Source organism: Solea solea, chromosome 14 (assembly GCF_958295425.1).
Source record: "Solea solea chromosome 14, fSolSol10.1, whole genome shotgun sequence".
Taxonomy (NCBI): domain Eukaryota; kingdom Metazoa; phylum Chordata; class Actinopteri; order Pleuronectiformes; family Soleidae; genus Solea; species Solea solea.
This window is the reverse complement of record NC_081147.1, coordinates 18,699,407-18,718,388: the sequence shown is the minus strand read 5'-3', so window position 1 is coordinate 18,718,388 and position 18,982 is coordinate 18,699,407. Positions and strand designations below refer to the sequence as shown.

The 18,982-nt window shown below is 40.5% G+C and overlaps 2 protein-coding genes and 2 non-coding genes across 4 annotated transcripts; 3 read left to right on the top strand and 1 right to left on the bottom strand.

Moving 5' to 3' along the window:
- Window positions 1-12: 12 nt before the first annotated feature.
- Window positions 13-5,200, top strand: trpt1 (tRNA phosphotransferase 1). The gene is made up of 7 exons (XM_058649336.1): window positions 13-289; window positions 1,940-2,021; window positions 3,001-3,170; window positions 3,750-3,927; window positions 4,150-4,206; window positions 4,309-4,419; window positions 4,519-5,200. The coding sequence occupies exons 1-7, from the start codon at window positions 224-226 to the stop codon at window positions 4,539-4,541; spliced, it is 687 nt and encodes a 228-aa protein (XP_058505319.1). The 5' UTR covers window positions 13-223; the 3' UTR covers window positions 4,542-5,200.
- fermt3b (FERM domain containing kindlin 3b) lies at window positions 4,766-18,064 on the bottom strand. Its single transcript, XM_058649329.1, has 15 exons — window positions 17,874-18,064; window positions 15,655-15,779; window positions 12,514-12,747; window positions 10,874-10,987; window positions 10,048-10,216; window positions 8,999-9,101; window positions 8,758-8,865; window positions 8,469-8,603; window positions 8,092-8,138; window positions 7,890-8,014; window positions 7,585-7,691; window positions 7,248-7,469; window positions 6,875-6,999; window positions 6,114-6,255; window positions 4,766-5,923 (listed from the first exon to the last, which is right to left on the bottom strand). Exons 2-15 carry the CDS (start codon window positions 15,776-15,778, stop codon window positions 5,744-5,746), a joined length of 1,935 nt encoding a protein of 644 aa, XP_058505312.1. The 5' UTR covers window position 15,779; window positions 17,874-18,064; the 3' UTR covers window positions 4,766-5,743.
- On the top strand, window positions 13,860-13,931 carry trnaw-cca (transfer RNA tryptophan (anticodon CCA)). Its single transcript has one exon. It is a non-coding gene; the product is annotated as a tRNA-Trp (tRNA).
- Window positions 15,163-15,234, top strand: trnaw-cca (transfer RNA tryptophan (anticodon CCA)). Its single transcript has one exon. It is a non-coding gene; the product is annotated as a tRNA-Trp (tRNA).
- Window positions 18,065-18,982: the final 918 nt, after the last annotated feature.

Here is an 18,982-nt window from a genome sequence, read left to right as displayed (position 1 = left end):
AGCGCAGCCTTTTCTTCTGTGGTGGCATCAAAGACACCACAGCTGCACTCCACGCGCCACACTGCCACCTACAGGCGGACAGGGAGACCAGTCAGGAAGTGGAGAGGACTTCAGTACGTTTGTTTACTGAACACAGCATGATAGTGTCACCTGTCTCTTGTTTTGTTTCGATTGATTGAAATTCACCGCACTATAAATGGTAAAATAGTGAATTGATGTGAAAATGGACAGAGACAAGAGAGGAAGAGGAGGAGGAGGAAGAGGGATGAGAAGAAAACATGGTGGAGAGGTGAGGGAATTCTGTTGCCATATTACAGTATGTGATTTAATAAAAAAATGCTCTCTGACCATTAACACGTCTGTGACTGAACATTTAAAAGCGGCAGGGTGAACTGTTAACTATGGTAAAGTCTGGGACTTATTTTTAAACTAAAGCTATAATTAGAACTCTCTCTCTCTCTCTCTCTCCCTCCCTCTCTCTCTCTCTGTCTCTGTCTCTCTCTTTCTCTACTTGTATTTGTCTTGTACTTGTATTTTAGAGTGGTAATCCTCATGGAGACCAAATCCTTGTCCTAATGAGGCAGAACCTCATTTCTGAGATTTGAATTAAGGTTAGTGTTAAAGCAAAAGCAGTGTGTCCTAAGAAGACTTGTATATGTATATTTTAGTTAGGTCCAAAAAAGTAAGTGGGGACATTTTGTCTGAGTCCCCCCACAACCTTAAACGGCTTTCTCAGGGTTAAGACTTGGGTTTAGGGTTAGAATAGGGTTAAGATTAGGCACACGTGATGGTGATGGTGATAGTTAAAGTTATTGTAAGGGGCTTGGGAATGCATTATGTCTATGAACTGTCCTCACTAAGATATAAAAACAAGTGTGTGTGTGAGAGAGAGAATCAGGGAGGATGTTTTGGTTAGACCAGTGTCCAATTAAAATAGCTTTTTATCTCAAATCACACATTTATTTAAAAAGACAAGTTTGTCCTAAATCGACAGTTTTTTTTTGCAATGAGGTATTGACACATTATCAACCCTGAGCCTGCTGTTGATTTCCAGCTGTATCTGTGAACCAGCCTGTGATCCTTACACTGGCTCCCACACTGATAATGGTGCCACCAGTTGGGGCAGAATGAAAAGCACACGTTGGCCTTTTAACAAACGGCAAAATAAAACCTATATCTTCTGAAGTCTACAAATAAGAATGTGAAGAGTAAGTTCGCTGCCTTTGCTGACCCATTCGATTTTACAGCTGGAAACTGAAGCTCACTCCCCACATTATTGTTTTGCTCTTTTGACTTTGCTGCATGAGAGTAAGCAGTTGTGTCATGGTCAGTAGCCATGTTATCATTGAGAGCAAGCATCAGGGTCACAGGTTAGTTCACTGTGGTGGAATGTTCAGCAGTGTCTGTGTTGATGATATAATCAATACCTCAAACAGCCACACTTCAGAAAAACTGAACAATCCATTGAACGGCTTTTACTTGCATTAGACCTCAGAAATAATGTGTGTGTTGACCTGTCTTTCAGTGTTGTGTGTAAGTGCAATAGGGCTTCAGCGAATGATTATTTTTGTAATCGATTCATCTATCGATTACTTTCTCAATTAGTTCTTGCTCGGCTACTGGTCAAAATCACTGGATCGGATATCGGACCGATAAAAAAGTACAATCCGATACAGACCAAAAATCCTGTATACCGCATGCTTCACTACTCACAGACTGTAAACATGTAAATAAGAATCAGCATTTTAGCTGAGTCATGCTTGGGCTGTTCATAAATGGTCTAAAATGACTGTATCGAAATAATATTGAGTTTTGCAGTGCAGTGCAGTGCAGTGCAGTGGTGTGTGTACGTGTGTGTACACATGCAGCCAGCCAAACTCATGTCCTGTTTCTGTTGTTGTTTAATCAGCTCCTCACCATTTGTGTCACTCCTCATTAGGACAGAGATGTCCGCCTGTCTAAATCCATGTCCTATGCTCTTCGCCATGGAGCCAACAAGATGGGTCTTCACATGGGAACAGGTGAGCTGTCTGTTTTAATAAGCTCCTTCTTATTTTCCCACTTTACATTTACATTGAAGCATTTAGCAGACGCTTTTATCCAAAGCGACTTACAAGAGAGGAATAAGCTATATAGCAGAAGTCTTGGAAAGAACGCCACTCGATAGGAACAGTGGACTGATAGAGGGTGAGAGTGCTGAGGTGGATGCAAGTGCAGAAGGAGATGCAGGGGAGGGGGGAGGGGTAGGGTAAGTGCTAGGACAGAAGATGCTCTTGGAAGAGCTGGGTTTTCAAGAGCTTCTTGAAGATAGCCTTTAATATACACACTCATTTTACATTTGAGGAAATCCCAGTAAAATATTGGAAAATATTGTATAAGGCATACATACAGTTATCTGATAAAACCAGGGTGATATTATTGTACAGGTTTCTAAATGTAACATGATTTTTGACCTATTAAACTTTGTTGCTATTTGGTACGGTAACGACATGACGACATCTGTTCTCTCAGTTTCACAGGATGCATGCACACTAGGGGTTGAACGATTTTCAATAAATATCTAATTGCGGTTACTTTTTACTCAAATTGCAATTGATTGCGATATGATTTGCGATATGACAGGTAATTGTAATTTTTACATACATAATTATTCTCATTTTCATTTCACTGACATTTAAAATAATTACTGTCTGATGTTAGTGCAGATCTGTGAGAAACAATGTTTCCTTCAGCCTGGAGAATATGATGTGTATAGATCAATAGCGTATATACAATATTTAATTTAAAATGGTAATTTAACACACATTTTGGCTTTAATACATATTGTGCCTCCTTATGCGCCAACGTATTGCGATTTCGATTACATTTCGATTCATTATTCAGCCCTAATGCACACCTTTTAAATGTAGTCTAGTGCAGTGTGCAGTGCAAAGAACTGAGTCCAAGAGGAAAATGGAAACATGATTACAGCTCTCACAGCTCTCACTCTCATCCTCACAGATGGCTTTTTATTTGTGGAAGAACTCCTGGCTCATCCACAGTTCCACCCGTACTCGGTGGAAGACGTCGAGAAAGTCGTGACCACAAATGACAAGCAGCGCTTCAAACTACGCTCCCACCCAGAAGACGGACGCCTGCAGATTCGAGCCAATCAAGGCCATTCAGTGCAGGTACTTTCAGTCTTCTCTCCCGTATTCCTTTATAAGACACATGTGAACAGAAACACGTGAGGGGACAAGAAGAAGAAGAAGTCAGCAAACCAACTTACTTACTTTTGTGTCACTTTTATGCTATTATGTTTTAATGAGAAAAGATTTCCTCTTTGTGGACTTATTAGCATGATATATCCACATATTTGATAATACGACTGCAACTATTGAACTGATGAACTGATTATCCGTTACTAAACTATTTTCATAATCGATTATTCGGTTTTACAGGTTGTTGTTTTTTTGATAATTCAAACAAGCTTTTTGATTTTTCATCATCTTAAGTGTGAATATCGTCCGGTTTCACTGCTCCATTAGACAAATAAATCATCAAAACTGAAACGCTTTGGTTTGTTTTGAGGTTTGGGAAACACACATCAACATTTTTGCCAACATTAATTGATGATTAATGATTAATTGAGAAAATAACCGACAGATATTTACTAGTTATAGTTACATACAGTATATATTCTCAGTGTATGGATTCTAATCTGGTGCAGAAAAATCAACCACGACTGTATCCCCTATCTTAAATGTCAGGTGGGGGATTTGGAGCTGAAACCAGTCCTGACTGGTTCTCCCGATTGTCCTGCTGAAGCCGCTCATGGCTCCTACCTCAGCAAATGGAGCTCAATCCAGCATCAGGGCCTAAGCCGCATGAAGAGGACACACATCCACCTGGCATCAGGTCTCCCGGGGGAGGACGGCGTCATCAGTGGTAAGAATTCACAAGCATGTCCCTTCAAAATAAATGTCACTGTGGGCACGTATCAAAGAAAAGAATGAAGATATTTCTTGACAGGGGAAACTAAGGTTGGGAAGCACAATTTTTCAAAAATACTAGTAATACAAAGCTAAATGCAAATCGGTGAAGTATTCCTTTAAGGTAATTGTTAAAATGATTGTTGTTATTATTAGAGTTATTTCTATTTCCTCTCAGGCATGAGAAAAGACTGTGATCTTGCCGTGTTTATCGATGTCCCGAAGGCTCTCGCTGGTAATTCCAACTACTTCAATGTTGCATAGTGCTCTCAATAATAAGCTCTTCATGTAAAGCAACCTCTCTTTTGTGTTTTGTGTTTTCTATATTTGTGAACAGATGGAATTGAGTTCTTCAGGTCAGAGAACGATGTGTTGCTGACTGCAGGTGATGCAGAGGGAAAACTTCTCCCAAAATACTTTAGCAGAGCCTTGAGACTGAGACCCACACGTAAGAAAAACGATGAAATTGAGTGAATTTCATTTGTTTTTTTTTTGTTTTAAAACAAGGATTGACTTGTTCACCGAGGCCACTCTTGTTCACTTTCAGAGAGCATCCTGCCACTGCAGTAGCAGCAAGAGATACTGATTTTGTCATTGGTCGCAGGAAGGATCACCTGACTGTCCCAGCATCCCGTGGTTGGTTGATGCTTATCCCGGTTCCCTTGGTAACACTGTGTGTGTGAATCACTATGAGGTGATTTTGGTCAGGAACAGCAGAGTTCACCCAGACTTTATTCAAAATGGGACTAAATCGAAAAAATCCAATTCATGTGTAATTATTGAAAGACTCAGAATGTCTGTGGGGAAGCACCTTTATTGTTATTAGCCAGTCAACGTCGGGTGGCGAGTACAGAGACTTTGTTTTCCTCTGCTGCACAAACAGATTACAACACAATTTCACCAAACACAGTGCCTGCTGGCAACAACAAGCCAAGCTTTCAAACACAGAGACACTGTTGAAGACGTTGCACGTGTGGTTTAGTTATGTGACTATGGGATGTCAGAGGATGCAAAAACTGTGGTTTTACTCGACAGTGTTTCTGTAAGATATGGACACACTCGCAGCATGTGAGAGGAGATAATTGGTCCGAAGCTTTATGTGTAACAAACAACAGACGTCGCTACCATATGTCACGGCTATAGGGAGTGAAGACAACAACAAGACAATCGAGTGTTTATTTTTAATAAATGTGTGTTTATTTTTGTGTGATAAACATTATGTGTTGGCATTCGTTGTACGCGCTTTGTTTCCTCAATTGGCTCCAATAATAATAATGTGGCAGCAGTCATGCACCATTTACCTGTGTGATAATAGTAAAGCTTTGAATCCTAAGTAACACTGATAATGAGTCTGGATACTCTGAAGTGAAAGAGTGAAGTTGCTGCAGGTTTATCCAAACGCTCCTTTTACATCTCTTAGAGTATTTTGTCCTGCTGATGTTGAACCAGATGACCAGTGGTTTGGTTGACCGGTCGTCCATCCTGAGGGAAAGTGGGAGCCATCATGAGGACCACTGAGTCTTCACCTGTGTGGACATGTCACATTGTCCATTCTCTGATGCAGCTAACAGTGTGTGTGTGTGTGTGTGTGTGTGTGTGTGTGTGTGAGAAACAAAGGCTTGAAAATAACCCAAGTGGACAGACCAGTTGTCCCGGGGTTTACACATGAACAGACATACTGTTGTTATCTGTGGTTGGCTGAATGCAACATAAAGTCCCAGGATGTTTTGCAGAAGGTGTGGCGGCCTTTGTCGTGTTTGTGCGTCTCAGCATTATAGAGCCTCGTGGCCGCCGGTCAGCTTGTGAAAGAGTTCCTCGTTGAGCGTGTCACTCTTCTGACGACTGCGAGTCGACATGAAAATGTAGCCTCCGATGAACTCGTGAACGATTTTGCAGTCGGCGGTCACGCAGCTAAAAGCTATGTTGATGTTGCCTTCGAACTCTATGGCCATCTGGAGAGGTCAGAAACACAGAGAAGTGCTTTTTATAAGCCATTATTTGAAAAGAGTTCATAATTTCTTCCTTTTTAAAGAACTAGAACTCTCCTGATTTTACTGGTAGTGTTTATGAGGTCACTTCTCATCCCATGTTTTTCTGTAAGCATGGTGTTGGAGTAGGAAGTAGTAGAAGTAGGAGTCTGACCTGTCGTATGTCCCAGTTGACGTTCCACTGCTTCATGTTGTTGTAGCGCCAGGTCTTGACCACATCACCCACCCCCAGGTCGATGCGGATCAGGCGGTTGGGGGCGATGCCCAGTACCTCGTCTTTTCGGCTGCCTTTGAACCTATTAGTCAAAAATGCCGTTCAGCTTCCTGTGTTTCAAAATTTCCCTCTGATCAACACTTGGCTTTATATCTATAGAACGGACTAACTGTAAGTGTGTGATATGCTCTTTTTTGAAAATACGCTGCTCCAAAAATCAAGGGAACACCTAAACCACACATAGAAACTTGAATGAAATATTTCGGCTGACAATCTTTGCTAAAATTGCATAATTCTTTGACAAACTCTGGATGGTTGTTTGTCCTGATGTGGCCCTGTGATGGACCCCGCCTATTGCCCTATGTCAGCCAGGATTGGCACCAGCAACTTCCACTTTACCCTCATGTGGAGGATAAGGTGGTAGAAGATGAATGAAGGATGAAGGTCACAAACCCTCTGAGGGCGAGATTTAAAATCACAGAAAATGAAAGACTGTGATGATCCAGTGTTCCCATAATTGTTTTGAGCAGTGTGCTTTATCAAATTCATTTTTATGTGCACAAATAAATGTTACATTACTATACTTAGACTGAATGTACACTAAACTGTAACACTGATAGTTCTAGTTCTTCATGTCAAGGCAAAATTGGCTTAAAAATAGACTGTAATAAATAAAAAAATAAATGGAGGGTAAACTCAACCTGACGACAACATATGAGAGGCCAAAGTCAGGCAGGGCCTGCCAGATCTGCAGGAAACGCGTCACTGCGTCAGTCAGCGAGAGCTGAGCCACGTTCTGGTAAGCGTCCAGGATGCGAGGGGTCAGCTGGAGGAACAGGCACAGGGTGAAGAGTTTATGGAGTGTGTTTGCTGATATGAGCACAAAGGTAGAGGTTTCAGTTTGCTCAAAATTGCTAAATGTAATGCTGTCCACAAAAAGAAGTTGCAGTTTGGTAATTTAACCAGTGGTAACACGTCATACACGGTTTATAGTCTCAAAATTTTACATTCATTATCAGTGATGAACTCTACTGTAGAAAACTCCAAACTCCACTCCTTTTGTGTCTCTTGTACCTGTTTGGCTTTGTATTTCTTATGGTAGCGTGGTGACACCAGGCTGTGGGTATTGATGCTCTCGTCGTTGGCTGGTGCGTTGCCGTGGGAACCAGTGTTGGTCTTCTGCATTGCCAGGAAAGTGTGGATGCTCTGTATTTCACTCTGGAAGCTGCTGTCTGCGAGGCTCTTGCCTTTGGACGCCAGCCGACACGCAGCCATCCACTGAGCGTACTGCTGCTCCTGGAGGACGAGAGACAAAGCGGAGGAATTGACAGATTGTTAGCTACAGACATGAGGAAAGACAAGTGTGTGTGTGTGTGTGTGTGTGTGTGTGTGTGTGTGTGTGAGACCTCACGTTTTCACACCGCAGATAGACCTCGTTCATACCCTCAGGTGCTGGTATAAGGAGTCTGATGAGGAACCTGTGTGCAGCCATGTTAACGTCAGGAGCCACTTCACATCCTGTTGGACGCGCAGGATGAATATCAAATCAATATGTCACATTTGAGGGTTAGACATAGAGGGAACAGGCAGAAAAGTGCTCTCTTAGTGTTGCTTTCTCTCATTGAAAACACATTCAGATGTAACTGAGTGCAGTGTTAGAGCAGAAAAAGATTAATAATATACAGTAATATAAAGTATGACGACAAAACCATTAACCTTTGAGGTGTATCTGTTGAATGGGTTCTCCGATGCTCTCCTCTTTGCTCTTGAAGTAAGCGATGGATGTGTCCTGGAACTTGCACCAGTACTGTTTGTATCCCTTCAGAGTCAACCTCTTAGGTCTGAAACATACAGTCACATAGAGCCGTTATCCAGAATGTAACCTTCTTCTGGACTGTGGTAGGAAATTTAATCTCACCTGAATATTTTCAAATAGTCATTGAGTTCTGGTGCAGTCATGTTTTCCTGAGGGAAGAAGATTGTTTTTTATTGGATAAATGAATTGCCTTTTTACTCATTATTACAAATGATTATATGAAATCTCTATCTGAGCTTACATAAGACCTGAGAATGTGAACTCTGCGATTATAATTCTAAATGATCACAGTAAACAAGCTGTTTTTAAACGTTTGAAACACCATCAACAAAACCAGCTCCTGTTATAGCTTTGACCTCAATCTTGTGTGTGTGTGTGTGTGTGTGTGTGTGTGTGTGGCATGAACCACTTCAACAAAGATAAAGTGCCTAACTGTGTCCAGCTCTTAAATACAGATAGATAAATCCAATATATCTAACCAGCAACTCGGATGCAGAGCTGCCCTCTCCCTCCATCTTGACCTCCAGGGACTGCAGTGCTGAATCCAGGTCGTCCATGGCTGCACTGCAGCTCATCAGTTGGGGCTCGGACTGAGACACCTTACTGATGTGGTACTACATGAGATGGAAGATAAGAGATGAGAGAGAGAGACACACACTTGTGGAAAGTGGAACCTTTGAATTCCTGAAACTGGGATACTTCAGTGTGTCAACAATGTTTCCCACATGTGTTGACACACTGTCCCCCCCAACCCCCCCCGTGTTCTACCTGCAGAGCTCCAAACAGCATCATCTCCTCCTCAGTGCAGTCGATGTCCTCCAGCAGGATGGCCCAGCGAGCCTGTTCGTAAAGCTGCGTCAGACGGACGACGTCGTACTGCAAGGCCACAGAGGAGATGAGTGAATGAATGAATGAATGAATGAATTAATTAATTAATAAATGAGGAGGTGGAGGTCAAAGATGAAGTGATGAGCTGCCACCACGATGTACACAGAAAAACTGTATATACCTTGGGCTCTATGTCATAGAAAGCATAGTATTTGAACCGGAGCCAGAGTCTGTCATTTTGCTGGACGCCCTGCTGCATGAGAGAACGGGATGAGTCCAACCATCTGGGAAAAAAAGTTTTATTAGCTTTCTATATATGAAATGATGTATAAATGGAATAAAACAATGACAGAAACACACAAGTTAAAGAAAAGTATCTCGATGCTTGATGTTATACAACATGTATTATACAAACCCCATTAAAAAAATACGGAAAAACGAAATGAGCACATAGCCCTGTATGTGCAGCTGTCTTATTAGAAAGATAGACATGTATGAGCTCTCACTCAGGCAGTAATGATTCACAAAGTACAACTTTGCTCTCGGTGTGACAGACACATGATGGAGGGAACATGATGTATTATGCATGGTATTAGACAGTTTTTGCGTGAATGTTTTCTTCTGGAGACTCTTTGACGGATCACGGCAGGAGAAAAGCACTGGTGTGAATAATGAAATGTGGTCGTTTGGTGTCGACGCTGGCTCACCGGTAATGAGACCTTATTATTAACATCTGTACTTTTCCCGCCGTGCAAGTCAAAATGCGTGCTGTGAGAAAAAGACCTGTAGCAGCGAACAACTGTGGCAGCACACTCTCACACTCTTAGCGCTGTGATTCGAGATTCAATCATGTAGATAGGACGCGGTCTAATATGTGAATCAATAATTAAAAACTATAAACTAGTCTCCAATCACAGCTGTTCCTCACACCAATCCTGTGTCCTTATGAGGAGTTCTGCACTCGTATGAAACTGTGTTCTTGTTCTTGCCACTTCGAGAAAACTAACTTAACAGAGTATGTAGTGTACAGGCCTTCAGTCAGACACCTTCCCAACCTGCTTATTACTACATCACACTGTTGCCACTGGCAAAGCTTTGCACGCACCACACACGCTTCCATCTGTCTACATCAGAGTCTAACGTACTCCGAAGTTTAAAAATGTTATTCATGATGATGAATTGATGAGTGATATCTTTTTTTATTTACTGTTGTAAACATGTACCATGTACCTGCCATTGATGTGGGCCTTGTCCACCACACTGGCTGGACGGTACTGCTTGGCTATGACCTCTGGGGCAGGGGGAGGCTGCGTGACTGACAGCATCTTGTAGATGGCCTCCATCTGAGGCGAGTCAGCGAAGTGAGCGGGCATTCCGTTGTACAGACAAGGCCGCGACACTGCAGGTGAAGAGGGAGCAGGTGAGGTTAGAGATACTTTTTGAAACAGATGCCCCAGGTTGCAGGAAAAAGGAAATCCTGGCATTTCATTAATAGAGGAGTCAGTTTTTGCTATGAAATGCAGTTTTTCTTTTTTTTTTTTTAATCTGTCAGATGAAAACTGCTGTTGGGTCTAATTTAGATGTCATGATGAAACTTCTTTAATTTACTTACTTAAAGCCTTTTGAGAAATAAATACAGTATCTCCCAAATTATCAGCCCAAATATTCAAATCATCTCATTTGGGCTAAAGTGACTGAAGAAAAGAAAGGTTTTATTTATTTATTTATATATATATATATATATGTATATATGTATATATATATATATATATATATATATATATATATATATATATATATATTATATTATTCATTCATCCATTCATTCATTCATTCATTCATTCATTCATTCATTGCCTACCACTTCCACATGAATTTAGAGTGTCCAGTTAATGCATGCAGGCAAGAACATGTAAACTCCACTGTGAGGCAACACTGCTCACTACACTATTTCTGGCCCCAATTCTTTTTTTTTTATCAGTTACAGAGAAAGTTTTGAGATTTGATGCTGTTACATTGTTATTTGTAGAGAGTAAAAGAAGTGTGAGAGTTGTACCTGAGGAGAGGGGCACCTCAGTCAGGTCATAGATTTCCTCTGCTGAATCTTTCTTCTTCTTCTTCTTCTCCTCGAGAGGCCGAAGGAGGGAAATCTCCTCGGGATGACGGATGTCTGTGGACGTGACAAAGCAAATGGATGCAAATGAAGTTTGTCACATGAGACAGGATACATCTTTACTGTCCTCAAGAGGCCATTTTGATTGCAACATACTGTAAGTCACCAAAATGCGCAATACACTTGTAGCACATAAATAAAACATAATGATGCAGTGTCTGACTTTAGAGGTATAACATAACAAATCCACCCTTAGTGAGGAAACAATCAATCGAATCAAAATGAACTGAATTATCAAAGTACTTTGTATCATCTAACACATCTAACCTGACAATTCTCAAAATTAAAGTACAACAAATGACCTCCCTGACTAACAGAGAAAACTGAGTCAAAAATAATTGACTACACATCCCTACAAAGTCCAGAGAGTCCAGTGCTCCATCTTGCATCATAGAACCAAACCAATCAGCAAGCAGGACACCTGACGCATCACATCACCCACTACCTACTACCTACGATCACATTCAGACTTTAATTTAGATGATTGTGTGTTTATATAACATGAGCATCACAATTTCTGCTTTGGTAATATCGATTTATTGTTACTAAATCACGTAACATGTATTATGTTATAACAAGATACCAGCGGTATCAGTATTGAGCTTTCTGTTTGGCTAAAAACATACACAGAACTGCTGTAAATAATAGGCTAATGGAAATGGAAAACAGTTTTGTTTTGCTGTTGTATTTTTTTCTGCTCTCCCCTTGACATGCTTCCTTTGTTTTGGTTTTTAACCCACAGAGGGATTTAATAGAGCTTTATTTCTGTCTGTTCCTGCTCGTGGTGTTTGAACTACCTGCTGCATGCCATATTTGATACAAATCTCCCCCTAAGCTGCTTTTCTGCAGGCATATTTTTATTATTTCTCACCCTGTCTGTCTGTCTGCTGCTTTTCAAAACCCTTCCCGTCTGTTGTCACCCCCCTGGGGTTTTCTTGGTGAAGAATTGCCAGAATTAGACAAAATGAAAGTGTGAAGCAGATGGGGAAAGGCTTGTTTTTTTGGCAATGGTGTGTGTGTGTGTGTGTGTGTGTGCTTGCATCTCATTAGACTGCAACATGCAAATGTGACACTTTAACACATTGCAAATATTTGTGAACTATCACTGTATGAATGTGTACAATCAGCAAGACAGAGGAGGAGAGGCATAAAATGTTGTTAACCCTTTCGAACCTAAGTCTCAAAATGTGTGCCTGAACTTTTTTTGCGTGTGCTTATTTTAACCATAAAAGGGCCCTGTGACACATATATAACAGTATAAAACATATTTAAAATGACATTTGTTTGTTTAAATGTCCAAAAACAGGCCAACAAAATGGAAACTATGTACAACTATGTGCTTTTCCAACTTTCTCCTCCCTGGTGACAAAGACGCTGAAGAAATAAAGAAATAAAGAAAGAAAGAAAGAAAGAAAGAAAGAAAAAAAGAAAGAAAGAAAGAAAGAAACAAACAAATAAACAAATAAACAAAGACAGAAACAAAGACCGAAAAAAAGAAAGAAAGAAAGAAAGAAAAGACTCACTGAGCATTCTGCAGATGCCCATCACAGTCCGAAAGACGGGGCCGGAGAAGCAGGCATGGAGCCTCAGGGTGATGCCGTTGGGCAGACCCAGCTTCAGTGGCTTGTGCTGGGGCATGAAGACCAGCCGGGCATCAGCATGGATGCCATATTTCTCCAGAGTCCAGGATGTTCTCAGCAGCCACTGCTGCTTCTGCTCCCACCACACTGCGTGGTCTGACCAGTCGCGCTGAATCTCTGCAGAGGACACACACACAAAATCCGTAAATCTTTCTTCCCCCCAAAAAGTGACAATGGAATGACTGAAAAACATGAAAAGTGGCTGCATGTCAAGGCATGGAATATATGTTTTAGTCTGGTAATCACATATACTAGTGCAGTAAACCATACCTGTTCCCTTGCATTTCTTATCCAAACAACATTGAAACTGACCTCTTAGTACAGTGGTCTCAAACTCAAATGACCTGGGGGCCATTGAGTACGGAGTCTGGTCAGGAAGGGTCAAGGGGTCAAGCGAAAGAAAAAAATAAAGTCTGGCTGGGAAAAAAACAGTGACTGCTGTATAGCCATTGGCCATCCCCCCTCCTTCTCTCCCCCCTTTTTTACTCCCTATTTCCTCATCTATTCATTTGATTTTATTAATCTGAGTTTTTTTAAGGAAGTGGACAAACGGCAGGGACAATTCGGGTAGCTTTATGGTCATTTTTATTTTTATTTTTTGTCCACAATTCAAATTCGCCATGGACAATATTACAGATAACAAAATATTCTGTATGGAACGACTGTTGTCATGTCGTTTTTTCTTTGTTTTCTCTATGCTGTACTGAGCACTAGTGTGTGTGTGTGTGTGTGTGTGTGTGTGTGTGTGTGTCTATGTTTATAAAATAGTGGTTAAAAACTCAATAAAAATGTTTGAATAATAATAAATAATTTTTTGGGGGGAAAAACAACTATTAAGGTGGACGACATGACCTTAAAATTATATGGAAATATACCATTATGACATCATAGTAACAATATTTCACTTATTTCAAAATAAGAGTGTTTGTGTTGACACGGAACGATATATTGTTCACAATAAACTTGTTTATATGATGCATAATGAATCTTTTCATTCAAAAAAAAACCCCATACATAAATACTTAATTATTACTCAATACTAAGTGGCAGGCCACATGAAATGACTTGGACCTGGAAGTTTGAGACCTCGGCTTCAGTAAGTCACCTGCAAGTGAACCATTAGACAGTTACAGAGAAAAAGCTGCCAGTGCCGCATTCAGTCCTAACTGTTTCGTCAGCATATTTTCTCATGTGAGAGCTTTAGAGTGAAGGATTATTCCTGTCTGCCAGACTCTGTGGCGTAACGGTAGCGCGTCTGACTCCAGATCAGAAGGTTGCGTGTTCAAATCACGTCAGGGTCAGACACTTTGGTCTCCAACAGTCCTTCTTTGACATAATCCTCAACACTACAATTACCATTGTGATGAAATTAGATTGTCAAAAAACACCTTATGCTTTTAGACTTCAGACAGTTTACTACAGGAACGCTCATCCTTAACTTTAGGTCAAAAGCTCACTTAAGCTCCTTTTCCACCTATGGCCCCAGCTTGCCTCGACCCACCTCGGCACGGTTTACATTGGTTTTCCACTACAAAATAGTACCTACTCAACGTGAGTGTAGTCATGAAACTTTACATGCGATACACACAAACGAGGGACTTGTAAAGCGGTTGTTTTCAGTGTAACTGAATCATTAGAATCCGTTAATTAAAACTATTAGTTCAGTACTTCCTCCATGACCGGAGCACAGACTCCTTCTGACACACTCACTAAATACAGAAATACAGCGGCAGGGTTTGTGCAGCAGTGCACCAGGAGAGTCGAGCCGGTGGAAACGCGCTATTATTAGTTTGTTAATGATCTACTTTTGGCTTCTTTAGGGGTCAGATCATCTACCTCCATCTTGCCCTATGCCTTGTGTTCTCTTCTGTTACACCAACTGTCCTCATGAGTTTGTTAATTAATAAAGTGATAAATGTTATATTGGAACACAATAGAATAATTGATATCTATTACTACAGAAATGCAATTGCAAATGCATTCAAATCAACTACAAAGCCTTTAATCGGCGACTTACTGATATTGAGTAAAGTCACTTATTTATGGCTAGTCATGGTAGCTCTCCTTCACAGCAGCCGTTGTTGAATGAAATAACAGTTAAAATAACTCAGGTGTTAATAATGAAGTTCGATCCAAAGGCTTCATTAATATCATTAGTCACACCTGTGTGTTTAACGGCTGCTGTGAAAAAAGCTCAGTTATATCAGGGCTGTGGGAACTGTTTATTCAAGATATGTTTTCAAATGAGAATCAAAAACCTATGTGTTCTCAACTTTTACTTTGTACAACTTATACTTTTCTCTTTCAAAAAATTACAATTGTGTCGATATCCTGTCAAATGATGAGAAAAAGCTTAACCTTCCTGTCGGTCAATGGTTTATTTAGCAGTGTGGTTTATTCTTATGGTGTTTGTTACTCAGTCTGTGTCACACGCTTGATGCAATTTCATTAGTAACATAATAATAAAGCTCAGTTATATTCTCAACTGTGAACTGTCTTCACTGCATCTATTTTTAAAATGAGCCAGTGTAAGACTCTGTGGCGCAACGGTAGCGCGTCTGACTCCAGATCAGAAGGTTGCGTGTTCAAATCACGTCAGGGTCAAATTCTTGCACGGGGTATGTACGTGTTGATTTGTTGCCATATAACACAAATAGCAGGAATTCAAACTGTGTTAGAAATAAGCCTGTTGAAAAAGTGTCAGCGGTGCCATGATGAGCTGTGTTTGCTTCTCTTAATAATAACTCCATTCATTATTTTAAATGTCAGCAAATTAGCTGGAATCTAGTTACATGACCATTAACGGTGAGTAAAAGAACAGCATGACAAAAAAAAAAGGTTACACATTGATTCATGTGTTAATTAACGTATGTCATGTTCAGCTTAAGCTTGTAATCATGTTGAGATTTATCTATACGATACACTTCATAAAAACTATTCAAATATTATAATTCTAACACTTTTTATTTTCTATGCACTGTTTCTCAGAGAACGATGACCAGAAGTGGACACAGGGTGACTTACGTGTCTTTTCCACCAACTTAACAATGACCCCTCCGACGTGGAGTTCAGAGGTCACGCTGAGGGTGACAGGCGGGGCATCAGGCCCCAGGTCTTCCACTGTGACGGACAGGTCCCATACTGCCATACTGGGAGAAAGAGAGGTAGAAAAATTAAGGGAGAGAGAGAGAGAGAGAGAGAGAGAGAGCGTGCACAGGTCTGGCAGAGCAGATACCAAGAGAGGAGGGAAAGCTAGACAAAATTAAGAGAAGGAAATAATTACAGATTTAGAGAAAACGTGTTGACTGGTCAGGGAAAGATCTTTTTAAATGATCTGTGACAAATGGAATCTGTTTGTGACTTGTGGAATTATAATGTAAACACACTTTATGGTCTCTTATGTACAGTTTACATTGAATTACACCGACTGTATATATATATACTGTGTAACTTTTCAACATAATCAAATGTCTGTTACTTTTAAACCGGTTCACACAATGCTGATTAAGCCTATGAGCTCCAAACAACTCTCTCTGTGTTTTGTTTCGTGTCTGTGGAGACACCGAGAGAGATACGTTTTACATCACGACTAAAAGGGAGGGAGGGAGGGAAGGCTGAACCGCTACGATAGTAAAGCTATCCACAGTTGGCCAGAGTCTTCACCAGTCAGCACTAGTCAGGGACAATTGGCATGGCTAGTTAGCACAGAAATTGGCAAGTGTGTGAGGGTTTGCAAACTCGACTCCAGTTGCACTTTTTTGAGCCGACTCTCCACGCAATCGGGTCGTGTGTGCTGATTATAACCCAGCTGCAAACACATGTTGCCAACAGCCAATGATAAATAGTGGGTGGGACACAGGAAATAGTGTCAGTGTGAACTCCAAGTCTTTAAAAAAAAAGATTCTCTGAAACTCAAGTGAGGAAATGAGTTACAAAAATAAATGTTGAAAGAGAATGAGTATGAACCTAGAGTTGTCCTTTCAGAGAACTGTACAGGCTCAGTTGAGGGGCGGGGCATGTCAGGGGGAGTAGCGACACTAGTAGTGCTTTGGTAACAGAAGTAACACACCAGAGCTTTAAGTTACACGTAACTATTTTCTTTTGCTGTGCGCCTGTGATCTGATTTTATGTAACAGGTTGTTTTTTTCCTACAGAATACGATATGTTTATGTTTAATTGTGTGTCTCTTATTTCCTGCAATTTGAATAATTCTCCTTAATCTCATTGAATATACATATACATATACATATACATATACGTATATGTATATATATGTGTACATGTACATATATATATATAGGGGGTGGAGTGGCTCAGTGGTTAAGACCGGTACCCAGTGTGCAAAAGACATCATGGTCGCAATGGTCGCAAGTTTGTCTCCACCCCTGGCTGATTGTACTCAATTCCATTGTAAGTTGCTTTGGATAAAAGTGTCTGCTAAATTACATGACATGTAATGTAATGTAATATATACATGTATATATATTATTACTGACATGTAAATATGCAAACTTGAAAAACGAATAAAAAACGCAACGTTCTAAACATATGAAATATACCATTTTAGTTCAGTACATGTTAATGTATTCCGTATTAAAATGACAAACACATGCATTTCAATTCATTTTCAATGAGACATAAGTTGATGGATGTGATAAAGAAATAAAACCTGCTTTGTTCTTTCTGGACAGTTAAAATATTAAAGAAGAGACCAAAAATAACGTGTCAATCATGTTACCGGGTTCAGTGTCACATGATACTGAATAACACAGCCAGACACATTTTATTTTGACATTTCCAGCTTTGGGAGGACTTCCCCTTTCTGCTCTGAACTATCACCATGGATGCACACTTCCGCTCTCTGTGTGATGATCGCCAGAAACTGTTTTTTTACTCTTTAATGTTGTGTGTGCTATCAAAATGAAAACGATTAAAACATGTGTTTGTGTCCAAATGTAACTGTATATTCTTCAAAGACTAGAATCACAAATAACAGCATACCAACAATATATATGACGGTCGTGCACCTTTTAGAGGCCTACCCTCTCTCGTCTTTACCTTCATCTACTCTACTTAATACTTATTTTATACTGAGTCATAGAATGATGTGACCTAACAACAGACCCCAGATCTGCATGTCTACTGTAAGGCTTCACACCCTGTCCTAACTTTCTCTCTAGCCTTATCCTCCGTCCCACGCTGTCATAAACACACACACACACACACAGTTGTAAAGACAATACCTTTAGTCTCCTCTGAACAAGGTTTTGAGAAATGCAACCTGGAAAGGGAACCTGGGCGACCCCACTGCCTCTGTCAGCTCTCTGAAGAAGTTTCCCACGTTTTCTGTGAAACGTTTTCGCCTCTCTTGGGCTCCGTGGGTTGTGGTCTGTGCAGATAGCTGTGCCGCCTTTGTCAAGAAAGGCTTGTTCCTTTTTTGTCAGTTTCCGTCAGGCGGAAATGTGAAAAGGGCTCAATTTTTTTGACTGACATGCAGTGTGGGTTTCTCATATGAGGCAATGTGTGTGTGTGTGTGTGTGTGTTAGAGCGAGAGCAAAATGTGGAAGAGATATGAAATGACAGACGCTATGCATTATCACTACCCTCCAATTGTTTTCCTTAAAATAGCAAACACACAACTCATGCTAGATTAGTCACATTTGTGCTTTGCAGGAGCAGCTTTGTGCAGTTTTAAGGTGTGTGTTATTGACTGTAATTTAGTTTTTCTAGAGTAATTAGCAAAGACAAGTAAAGACTGATGAGGCTCAGTGTAAAGACTGGCAATTTTTGTTTTAGGTTGTCTTGGGTATATTTCCTAATCAACTAACTTGATTGGAGTTCACTGGTTGGGGCAATAATCTTATATTCAATGATTTAACCGTCCTTCAGCAAACATAGACTTCACTAATACTCACTCATGCAAACCTCTAGGGGTCACAAAATGGTTTGACAGGCGGAGGGGGAGCGGAAATAATGTTGAGTTTATGTTCACACATCAAATAACATTGCACATCATATGTGAAGCAGATCATCCTGTTCCAATACACACCCTCTATTTATATAAAGTGCATATGACCTCTTCACCTTTTCTCTAGTCACCATTCATGAACATCCCACAACTTTGAAAATATCCTTTTATAAGAAACGACAACCACTTTTTGTAAACTAATCTTAAAAGCACTAGAGCAATATCAAAGCAATATTCCACATCTGTCATGGCCCGCTTTGTCTCCACCTGCGCCTCCTGCCGCGCTTCCTCACTCCTGTTTTTCTCTCTGCGTGGCGTGCAATCAAGTCACCTGTGTCAGGAGCACACCTGCTCCCAATCTTCTCATCGAGAGCAGCCTTCTTA